Below are 12,152 nucleotides of genomic sequence, written 5' to 3' on the forward strand. Positions count from 1 at the left end.
TGGGGTGGCATATTCTGCTACTGTTACTGCCAAAAGGGGGTCTTCTACTCGCCACAAAGACAAGCCAACAGTCGAGAGGCAAGGTGGTAGGAGAGAAAGAATTTTATTACAGCTTGCTAGCAAGGTGGAAGATGGGGAGACTAATATCCAAAAGAATCATCTTGAGGGGGGTGCAGAATCTTGAAGCCGTTATATAGGCCAGGGAGTTATAGGGGAGGGGGTTAGGAATGTTGACCCTCTGGTGTTACAGACTGGGAGTTGCCACACCAGATCTTTCAGTTGTCATTGATGATGGCTATCAGCATAGACTTTCTGTCTTTGTGTGGGGGTCATCACATTCCTAAGGAACTCAAAAGAACAAAGTTATCATCTTATCGCAGCTGGGAGGTACATACACAAGCAGGGGTCATAAAATCTACAGAGCAGGTGGATCTCCTGGAGGGTGCATATCCAGCTGGGATAGTTAGTCAGAGGTCATTCAAAGTTACAGTATGGTTTCTTTTCTACAGTATGGCTTCCCTTATGTCAGCCTTGTGTTGAGCCAGTATCAGTACCCTTCACTTCATAATAGCATCTGTAAAATGCTGTTAAAGAACAGAATTCAGCTGAGTAAATTTTAAAGCTCTCATTGGCTTTATTTAGCAATTCATGAATTGGGCAGTATCCAATCTAAGAGAAAGGAACTGCAAAGAGCTACACAGGCAAGAGACTTTATAGGCAGAAGGGAGCAAGAACAAGGAAGTCGTACTTAGGCAATGAGGTGGAGCAGAATACGCCACCCCAAAATGTGCCACTTGGTATATGGATCGTTTTGAGCTGAAGGCAGTTGAGACTGAGCAGACTCAGGAAAGACTTTTTACCTCTCCCTTAACTGCCTGAAAGAATTTAGGTAGTGGACCTGGCCCAGAAAGAGAGTTATTTCCAGATGTAACTTTTTATATCAGGAAGACTTATTGGCATGGCATGGCAAACATTTGTTTACCAAACATTTGTTCTTCTCATTTTCCTGTGAACTGTCTTCCTCCCCTTTGAAGCCCCAGACCCCTACCTCCTTCTTCTTGGCTCAGGATGGTATATAAACCTCAATTGCCTGACTGCCTTTGAGTCTTCGTGTCTTTGTACAGTTCCTGTAGGTACATAATTAAATTTGTTTTTCTCCTGTTAGTCTGTCTTATGTCGATTTAATTATTAGACCAGCCAAAGAACCTAGAAGGGAAGAAGGGAAAATTTTTTCACCCCTACAGCAAAAAAAGCACATCAGTTATTGTAAGGTTACTTTCTTTTTGGGGTGGCATGGATCTATCCGGCAAATAATCTAACTAATGCTTATCAGGTGATTCCTGATTGACTAATTGAAGATTCCATTTCTGAGAGAGCTGAAACTTTAATTCAGTGTCAGTTTGGTGACATAGGGCTTAGCATAAGCAACTCCATTTTTGGCCTGTTGTCTTTAATAATGCAAAAATGCATTCTTTATCCTCAACTTTTTACTGCAGACGTACTCTTTCCTGGATACTGTGAGTGCTCAACTGCATACCATGTGGTCTCCTCCTCAGGAAGCTCTCAGTGTAATGGTTCCCTGCTAGTTTTCCTTAGGCTCTCAGTAGCATTTGATAAAAGTGATCCGTTCCTCCTGCAATCCTGTCTTGGCTTTGGATGCAAGGAAGTACTCCAGTTTCTTCACATGTCTCTGAGCTATCTGTCTTTGTTTCACTCTCTCGAATTTCAACTTAATGGGACATCGTCTCATTGAGTTCTTTCATAGACTTTACGTTGGGTACGCCTGCTAAGGGGTGGTGTTCCATTAAAATTAGATTTTATTTAAACCTACAGTAATTCCAATATAATGCAGATTCATAGGAATAATGTAGATGCAGATGGGTAATGTGTGAAAATCAAAGAGAAGGGATGATACTTGATTTCCAAACAAAGGAGCTTTATGTCTGCAGCATGATTTCTTCCACCAGCTTCTACTGGCCTAGGGCCACTTCAAACTTAACAACTCAAAACTGTGTTCACTGCTTTCAGTCCCACAGGGTTCCCTTCCTCACGTCTCTCTTCTCCTGTTCGTCTGTGCTATCTTCAAGGTTTGAGCTTTCAGAATCCTTTTCAGGCTCCTTTCTGCTTTTTCTTTTTCCCACTTCTCAGTAGTTACAGGACTGCAAACTTAGTGTGTCTCCAGAGTTGAATACTAAATGTGGCATTCATCTCTATTAAATGCTTATGGTGAGTGGTATTCTGTCTCACTAAATGAGTTAGACCTAAACACCCAAATCCCCACTAGGAAACTCTCCTGCCAAAACTATATTAGATGTCTCTAAAGTGGTTCTGGTGGTGATGGACATGCATATGAAGAGTTTGGATAAAAATATTTCAAGAAATTTGACAGTGAAAAAAATATATAATCTTAAATGTGATAAATGATATACATATAAATATGTGTGTACATATGCTTTTAAATGTATAAAATAATATAAATAGATATTTGGTGCTTCAGATATACCACTACAAGTTTACATAATCAAAGAGGCCACAATTTTTGGATGTTCTCCTTGGAAAAATAAGTGTGGATTATGTTATATTGGAGGTTTTCTATATTTAGGTGATAGGCATTAAATGAACATTGAGTAACTAATGATCTGCTTATTAGATGTTTTATTGTATTCAAACTTTTTCCATATATTTCCAATTTTATAATATTATAACAACATTAAAATGGTTAGTGCCTTGGCAACAGGGGCTGAGTCATATAACTCTTTATATCCCATTAACATATGAGTAGATGTGGATGATTACAGGCACTTAGTAAGTTCTTTCTCATTAATCAGTTCTGTAAAGGAAACATCATATACACGTTTCATTGTTACAGGAAATTTTAAAAATTAATTATGTAAATTTTAAATTTTAAAATTAAATAAACTATATGACATTGAAATAATGTACTTGAAGTTCAAATGCAAGTGATAAATGCATCTTGAATGTTATACTATAATAATTTGATTTTTCTTTTTCAATCTTAGTACTCAAGGAGCATGTATTTCTCATGTACTGCCAGAATTTCTGCTTGAGCCGGAAGATTATAAGAAGTGGATTGAAATTACAGTAAGGGAATATAATTTCTAGAAACAATCTGCACAGTTATTATTGAATTTACTGGTTTTTGGTCTTTGCTAGAAGATTGCATTTTAGAATCCTTGATTTTTTTGTTTATGAAATATCCTAAGGATTATGCCTCTCTGGATAGCACATATATATATTTTTTTGTCTTTGTCTAAAAATCTCAGTGGAGTTCTTATACAAAAACAATTACATGGCTTTCATAAATATATAAATAATTGCTTCTTTTAGGGGATTTAGAAATGAAGAATGGTGTATGCTTATGTGAATTTCTTCTTAAATTTTTAGAATATGTATCTTCCAAAGAAAATCCTGGTTTAATTTCCCCACCACTTGCCACTTCCCTTCTTCAATTTTAGGGGAAAACAGAAAGAAATTAGACAAGATATGCATTATTGTTTTTTCAAAGAATACAGTTCATTTTATGGGAACCTACTGAGAAGGGGAATTGTTTTGAGAAGCCTGCAGGCGTTGAGACATCGCTTCTTTAGTTGCGCCACTGTTATGCCTTTACCACAAGACATGAGTGAGAGACTCAGGGGTCTGTTCTTTGGCACTCTGCTGAGCTCCTGTGGCTTAATCCAAAGGGTGTGGCTCTTTTGGGGGCTCAGAATTCAGAATAGCTTGGCATCTCATTCTACCACTTCTCCCATGCAGTGAGGCAGTAGATGCGTTGAATGAATAAATCTGTGACCTCAGTAAGGGGCTATGTGTTCCAGAAAGTTACCTCTGTGGGTAGTTTCTACTATTGGCACATGGAGAATTAGAGATCTTGATGAATGTATAAAAAAGGCATGCAAAGGTTTTATAAAAAGAAAGAAAAAAGCTTACGTGCTAACTAAATAGTTAAAACTTTGGACTTACTTTTGCCTTGCATTTTAATTCATGTTGTAATGTTTTATTTCTTAAAAGTCTTCCACCAATACCTTCCCTGTGAGTTCCTATGTACCTAAGGAAGAGCCTTCCATTGTTATAGAGATGAGTAAGTTTGAAGCCTGTAGTAAACGGGCATGGACAGATGTATTCCTTCAGACATACAAGGTAACACTTCCACTCTTGTTCACTGCTTGGGTTTTTGGTTGATTTATATGAATAGTGTATTAGTTAAGGTATAGGTAATGCTGCTGTAAAAGATTAAAAAACACAATGGCTCAAGTAAGATAGAATTCTTATTTTTCTTTCTCATAGGACTGTTGAGAAGCAAGTGTTTTATAGATAGTGGGGTGTCTCTTCTATCTTCTAGGTTTTCATCTCTAGGTCAGTTTCTCAAAACAAGCGAGAACAGATAAAGGAGTAGAGGAGGGCAAGTAAATACCTTTAAAGGATGTCACCTTAAAAATGCATTATTTCCATTTCACATTCCATTGGGCAAATTTAGTCGTATGATCACATCTAGCTTCAAGGGAAGTCGAGAAATGTAGTCTCTAAAATTAGTAGTTATAGGTGTATTCTGGCACTTAAAGGAAGGATAGAAGAATGGATGTTGGTGAAAATTATGGTCTCCACCTCTAAGACATAGTAGACTCTTGCTATAGAGTTATTCTGGAAAGATATTCACTAGGAATCATACAACTATAGGTGAGACCAGGTGTTGATGACATTCTCCAATTTACTTCATGTCAAGTTGCATGTGTGGGTAAATTTACATGACATAGCTTATGCCTTTACACCTTACATCTTTATTGCTTAAACAAGCACTAGTTTCAGTCCTGGAGATCATTCCCTAGGTTTCCAAATGTGGCACTAGAGATCTTGCCCACTAAGACCGATAGAGGCTTTTCCTCTGTCCTCAAGGTTGCAGCCACAGACAGGATGAGCTGTAGGACAGAGAGGTGAAACAGAAGTTAAGTTAAATAGAAGTAGCAATTAGTCACTCACAGGAAAGGACAACATTAAAAGCTAAATAGTGAGTAGTATATGTAAGACTTTTGTCACAAAATGCTTTTTAAATGTGATCTTGTTTAAATCTTCACAACCAGTAATCCCCAGTTTAGAGATGAGGAAACTAAGATTTGCAGGCTTATATACTTTCTTCCGAGATCACCTGATTTGGGCCGTATAAAACCATCTGATGTATGTAAAGTTTATTTCTTCTTTGTTGTTCTCTGCTGGGGCGCAGGACCCCAGGGCCTCTTGCTGCCCTCTGGCAGTCTAAAGCCTCCACTACAGCCAGCCACCCAGGCCTACCCTCTGGAAAGTTCCGTCTGCTACCTGATTCCCACTTACTCCTCCTCTCCGCCTCTTCTTCCCCCATCAGCCTTCCCTGTCTCTCTTTCTGGATGTCAAGAGGAGAAATGCCATTTTTTTCTTAAATAAGTCTCAGAAGAATGTATGAGGGTATTTGTGACTCTCGGTGAAGCTTAGATTTGGGAAAAGACATTTTTTTCTTTAACTCCAGGCTGCATCAGCTATAATTTTGCCCACTGATACAGAGGAGTGACTCCAAAACAGAATAACAGCAAATGCCCTGCTTTATGGACAAACTAGGCCTAATCCTGATTTGTGGACGTTATTCACTCACTCATTCATGCATGCATTCACTTATATGTTTAGTTCATTGAATCCATCTTCCCCAACCTATAAGCCTATGAATTTAGAAACCAAGCATCACTTGCAAACTGAGAACCTAATAGTGTGTCAGCTGCATAATAGATGCTCAACAAATATTTTTTGACTGAATTTATTCACCAATTATTATAGTCCAGGTACTGTACTAGACTCTGGTATTATAAGAGTAAACTTGATATAGTCTGTCTTCTCAAGGATTTTGTGTTCTGGAGTATAGAAGCAACTAAATATATATAATTATAAAGAAGTATGACAAATTCTATGACAAAGTAAGCTCAAAGAACTAAGTTTGAGTGCACATAGAGAGGAACCTAATTTTCCTTGGGGAAGGTTTCCAGAAAGAAGATCAATTTAAACTGAGCACTGAGAAATGACTAGGAGTTTGCTAGGCAAGGTGCGTCATAGGTTAGAGAGAGAGAGATAATAGAATTTGTGTGAAGGAGGTGGTAGATGAATTTTATTGGGGGGCAGAGCAATAACATTTTTCAAGACAAAGGGAATTTAGTGTGGAAATGCCTGAGGTTAGATAGAACATGGTATGTTCTGAGGAATAAACACAGTATGGCTGGGAGTAAGAGCAGTGGAGTGTAGTCCCAATCAGAAATCAGGCTGTGGTTCACTCCTTAAACCAAACTGAGGAATCTGGACTTTATGGACTTTAGCAGAAGGTAAGTACAGAGGTATTGAAGGGTTTTAAAGATAAAATTGGTGTCAGCAGCTTTTCATTCTGGAGTAATCACTGTAGTACAGTGTTGAAACTGTTTGGGGATATAGTTAAGTGTCTGATGCTGGGAATGCTGGTGGTAGAGGGAAAGGTGAGAAAAAGGCAGCTTTCGTAAATATTGAGTAGAACTCAATAGGACTTGGCAAATGACTAGATCTTAGGGGTCAAGGAGGGGGTCATGGGAACCTCCAATCTGTAGCCCCTCGGTCAGAAGCACAGATAACAACCTGGGTTTGTGATTGGTAGCTGAGGTGGAGGGCAGTCTTTGTAGGACTGAGCCCTTAACCTGTGGAATCTGATGCCATCTTCAGGTAGATAGTGTCAGAATTGAGTTGAATTGTAGGACACCCAGCATGTGTCTGAGAATTGCTTGGTGCTGTGGGGAAGCCCCCCAACCCCATACACACACACACATTGGAAATTGATGACCAGAACCCTTAGGTAATGAGCTTCTTTTAAATTACATAGTGTGGTGCCTTATAGACCAGATGCTATAGAAGCAAAAAGTTGGAAATTTAAAATGAGCATTAAGGGGTCATCTGATCTATTCTTTTACTCTTGAATGGATGTAATTAACTAGAAAATACTGATGCCTTCCTTTATTTATCTACCTGTCATATTTTTAATTTACTTTTCAAATATTAATTTTTTATGTTGCCATTCAGGTCTAGTAAAAGTTTTCTCTCTCTCTTTTATCCAATTTCAGGTTCTGATACTTTCCCGGATTGTACCACATTGCAGCAGTAACCTGCTCCCCATGTGTATGCGAAATTCACCAGAAGTCAATTCTTGTTTTATGTCCAGCAACATATATTCTAATTCTGAAAGGATTCTGCTGAATTGGATGAACACAAATTATGAGAATACCCGACATATTATATGGAAAGACTGTGAGAAAGGTGAGTTTTTTTCCTTTAAACAAATTATTTCAAATTGCAGTGTGACAGTGTAGAGGGAACCATGGAACTGGACTCGGAATAATCCATGGATTCTGGGCGTGGCTACAGCATATACTCTTTGTTCTGCAAAAAAGGATGTCCCTTAACGTCCTCGAGATCAGTTTCTTTACATGTAAAATGGAAGTAATAAAAGATGCTTCTTCAATTTCTTTTGAAGAATAAATGATAAAAATTCTGTAGAGATGCTCTGGAAATGAAAGAAAGCCTTAATATCATTGCTGGTATTTTCAGCTCTATAAAGTATTAAATTTAGGTGACACTGCTCAAACCTTGTACATGATTAGTTGAGATCAACTGAAAATTGACTAGAAAACATCTTATATGTCATCGTGACAGTAAATCACTAAATGCAATAATGCTTCATGAATTTGGAGGAAGGTAGGTAATATTAGGTCCATATGCCAAGACAAGTGGGTCTTCATAAGTAGATCTGATCCAGTGTTTAGGTGGGTACTCTCTGGTTCTGCCCGGGAGGAATGAGGCTCTATAAATTTCTATCTCAAGAACCTCAAACTCTTTTTAAAAAAGTTCCAATTTGCTAGTATAGCTGTGTATTTTTTCTTTTCCGTCATAAGCATTGAATAGTGAGAAGGAGGATGGTGCGCATATTGGTTGTTTCTTTGGCTTCAGTTCAGCTCCCCTCTTCTAAGTACATACAAACCCCATTATGTTCAGAATGGGTCATGTTTTAACATATAATCATTAAGTTTATTTTTTATACTGAACCCTCGAGAGTTTGATCTAAACTTTAGAAGTAAGAAGAAGATTAAGATGTCATTTAAAATGAGACTTGGAATTACAGTTGCTCTTAACTTGAAGACATTACCTAGTAAACACAGTGACATCAAGATTGAAAGAGATATATTGATATATTGGTATTAGAGAACAGTAAACGGAGACTATTTTATTACCTTCTAACTGACATGCTGATATTATCAAACAATTTGACTTGAAACTACAACTTAACAAGATTCATATCCTATAAAACTGTATTTGGCCAATTAAAAATATAAAAAACAAGGCTTAAGTAGTTTGATTACTGAGGAGTAACATTTTAACCAGAGTGTTATAAAATATGTGTATATTTGAAATTAATATGTTCATTTGTTATAAAATTATTATCGTTCTATTTTTACCAACAGAATGGTCTATTACAAGTTAATTTGTTAGAGCAATGCATTATAGACACTGATTCCTCTGCTATTTTTTAAGACACTGAGTCCCATGCCTTTGCAAAGCTTTCGCACTTCCTATTCCCTCTGCTTGGAACATTATTTTCCTGGATATTTTCATGATTCCCTTTCCCACTTCACTCAAGTCCCTGCTCAAATATCCCCTTATTCGTGAAGCTTTCCCAATACCTTCTCTAACATAGCATATCCTTCAGTCCTCTTTCTTGCTCTATTTTTCTCAATAGCGTTTTTTCAAAATAATATACGTAGTCTGTCTCCTCCAGTAGAATGTGAGCTTCTTCACAAGAACAGTCTTGTCTGTTTTGTTGTTCACCATTGTATTCTCAGAGCCTGGAACAGTGCCTGGAAAATAACAGATACCAAATATGGTTTGAGTAAATAAATGAACAAATAGTGAATAAAGAAATGCATTCAGATTTTATACATTTTTCTACCCTATTCCAGATAATTGAATATATATTAGCTTACCAGTTTGTACCTTTTTTACAAATGCGGGATGAGGTTGAATGGTTGAGGTAAAAGGAGACACTTTCCTTGTTCAGTACATACGAGTACATGTTCTCATGGTTAGTAACTGTGGCAGTCCAGGAGGAGAGGCTCTGTGAAAGATTTCACTTAGGTTAATGTGGACTGAGAAAAAGTCATACTCAGTGCCCCAGATTTTTACCTCTCAACATTGATGCTCTCCTCACTCCACTCCAATGGTAAATCTGACTGTGCTTACAACTTGATGCAGAGGTGTTGTAGAGGGATAGGGCTGCACCCCAAACTTTTTGATTGGGCAACTCTGGGGTTGAGGCCCAGCAATCTGTATTTTAGTAAGCCCTCCATGTGATTCTGATGCATACTAAAGTATGAAACAATTAGGCTGTAGTATCACAAAAAGTGGCTTCATTAGTGCTTTTAAATCGTTCACCAGTTATATTTCCAAAAAGTCCTTCTTTTAAACAACAATTTCTTTGAAGTAATAATGGCTGAGAATGTCCCCAAATTAACATCAGACATCAAACCACAGATCCAGGAAGCTCAGAAAATACCAAGCAGAATAAATGCCAGAAAAACTCTATTCCTAGGCATGTTATATACAGACTGCAGAAAATCAAAGATAAAGAAAAAATCTTGAAAGAAGCTAAAGGAAAAAAAAATACCTTACTGACAAGGACCAAAGATAACAATTACATCCAACTTCTCAGAAGTCATGCAGTCAGAAAGGGAGTGGCGTGAAAGTGTTGAGAGAGACAAAAAAATGTGGCAACCTAGAATTCTGTACCCTGCGACATTATCCTTCAATAGTGAAGGAGAAAACATTGCAGAGAATAGACAGTGGGCCTTGCTTACAAGTTATTTGGTAAACTGTTGAGTTGGCAGCTTGTAGAATCATGCTTATGGACAGTTTGCCCTTGACCATCCTGATGGGGCAAGAAATAAAGAGTCATTTAGTTGTTTATGGATTTCCCAGAAACTGTTGAGAGTATAGCAGTGGAACCAACATGACAGGTTGTTTCCGTATTACATCTCTGCTGAGTCTTTTTATCAGCACCTTTACCTCAGTTAGGGCAGGTCAGATACATTTCTCTCATTAGAATTTCTTTGCAGTGATGGAACTAGGAAGGATGTGATAAGTGAGGGAGCGTTCTTCGTAGAGGAAGGCACGTTGAAGAGTATCGAGGAGGAAAGTTGAGATCAGTTGGCTCAGAGGCCCAACCATCAAGGGCCTTGAATATCAGGGCAATGTTTTAGGACTTTATTCTGTTGGCCTTGAAGAGTATTGGGAAATGGCTGAGCTGGTGACTGCTGTGATAAAATGAGTGTTTGGTTTGGCAGCAGCAAGTCCATGGATTGGAGTGCACGAAAGTCCCATGCTTTCAATCAGCACATCCGAATTTAGCTGTAGCAGCAGACTGAGATGTCTTAACCCTGGACTTTCTATGAATTTGCCCAAGAGTACATGGTGTCAGGCAGTCAATCAAAGTTTAGGGAAGCTTCGTTTCCTAACTACAGATGGTTGCTGGGAACCACTGTTAAAAAAAAAAAAAAAAAAAGAAAGAAAGAAAATGTACCCACCCTGTGTTTGAAAATCCATAACATGTAGTGATTTGTTGTAAGTGTTATGAAGTCAAAAAGCATTTTCCATGTGATGAATGGACCCTGTCTCATGAAAATAGGGGATCTTTTCAGTACTTGCCAAGAGGTACATTTGCTCCTATATACTCATCCTTCTGTTCCCAGTAGCTCTGTGTATTGTATGTGCTTAAGCCCTTTTATCATCAACACTAAAGTTAATGTTTTTCACTGATGGACCATTTTTTCACACCTTAGTGACACTATCTTCTTCAGTAGATCACACCTGTGATAGAGTGTCCTCTATGGGATTCCTTTGGACCCTTGGCTTCAATTGCTACATTTGATGGCTAGTGGAAATTTTATCATCCTGTAATCGCCTGGTAATTTTGAGAGCAGCAACAGACCATTTTGTAATGTAAAGTTTAATTTCTGACAGGACTAAGTACTTTCATTTGCATACACATTAACAAAATCCTGAAATTGGAACATTTTGAACTGTCTGTTCAAAGGAGCTCTATTCTACAAAATAATGTCTTTTTATTTAACTCATGCTTATTTCAACATTTTTTCATGAAGTAACAATTATAGTTCTTATGAATGAAAAATAATGTTTCTTATTCTATTTTCTTTAGCAGAGCAGAGTTATGTTTGGCAACATTTATCTTTTATGTACTGTCTAAAGGTGCCCCTGATTTCATTTATTATATAATAGTTTGTTAAAGTAAACAATATTCAGTACACATTTTGGAGGTTGTTTTGGCCTTTTAATAATGCTGTCTATTCTTAAAACCAGTATGGTGTTGAGGTCTTAAATTTGTATGCATTGGTTGTTTCAAACGTGTCTAATTTTCAACTTTGTTAAACCAGAAAATAGTCATTATTTACGAAGAACTTTATATTTTTTCCAGAAGTTCCAAATTAGCCCATGGGCTGGCCCCAGTGGCCTAGTGGTTAAATTCAGTGCACTCTGCTTTGACGGCCCAGGTTCGGTTCCCAGGTGCAGACCTACACTTCTCTGTTAGTAGCCATGCTGTGCAGGGAGCACACATACTAAAAAGTAGAAGAAATTGGCACAGATATTAGCTCAGGGCGAATCTTGCTCAGCAAAAAAAGAAAAAAATAAAATTAGCCCTTTAATGTTTAGCATTAAATATTTATCATCAATGTAGCAAGATTGAAATACACACAGACAATAGAAATGGTATAATCTTACACTTTAATGTTAAATCTACAATGTTTTATTTTGGGAATGTGACTGTCAGTCACTATATAGAAGTCATGATTAGTGTGAAGCTCAGCAGTAAATTCAGAGAAATGGCCAAGCAGTCAAACAAATGTGAGAACAGAAAGTTAAACCATTTCCAGTGGATTAGCAGTGTGGTTCAATAAATCATGGTGAACCAAGGCAATAACCGTGTGTCCTGGAAAACGGAGGATATAAAAATTCACCCACAGCCGGACCACATTCTTTCCCTCTCATATTCATACCTATTCGGTGTCAATGCCTTCCAGCCAGAGGCCACTGGG

The 12,152-nt window shown here is 37.7% G+C and overlaps 1 protein-coding gene across 1 annotated transcript in view; it reads left to right on the plus strand.

Moving 5' to 3' along the window:
• Positions 1-12,152, plus strand: part of CFAP47 (cilia and flagella associated protein 47) — a 423,229-nt gene that overhangs the window by 165,932 nt on the left and 245,145 nt on the right. The window contains exons 31-33 of the mRNA XM_023634518.2: positions 3,021-3,102; positions 4,030-4,158; positions 7,116-7,308. Coding sequence (XP_023490286.2) covers positions 3,021-3,102; positions 4,030-4,158; positions 7,116-7,308 — 404 coding nt within the window. The remainder of the gene's footprint in view (positions 1-3,020; positions 3,103-4,029; positions 4,159-7,115; positions 7,309-12,152) is intronic.

The sequence above is a fragment of the Equus caballus genome, chromosome X, assembly GCF_041296265.1.
Source record: "Equus caballus isolate H_3958 breed thoroughbred chromosome X, TB-T2T, whole genome shotgun sequence".
NCBI classification, from domain to species: domain Eukaryota; kingdom Metazoa; phylum Chordata; class Mammalia; order Perissodactyla; family Equidae; genus Equus; species Equus caballus.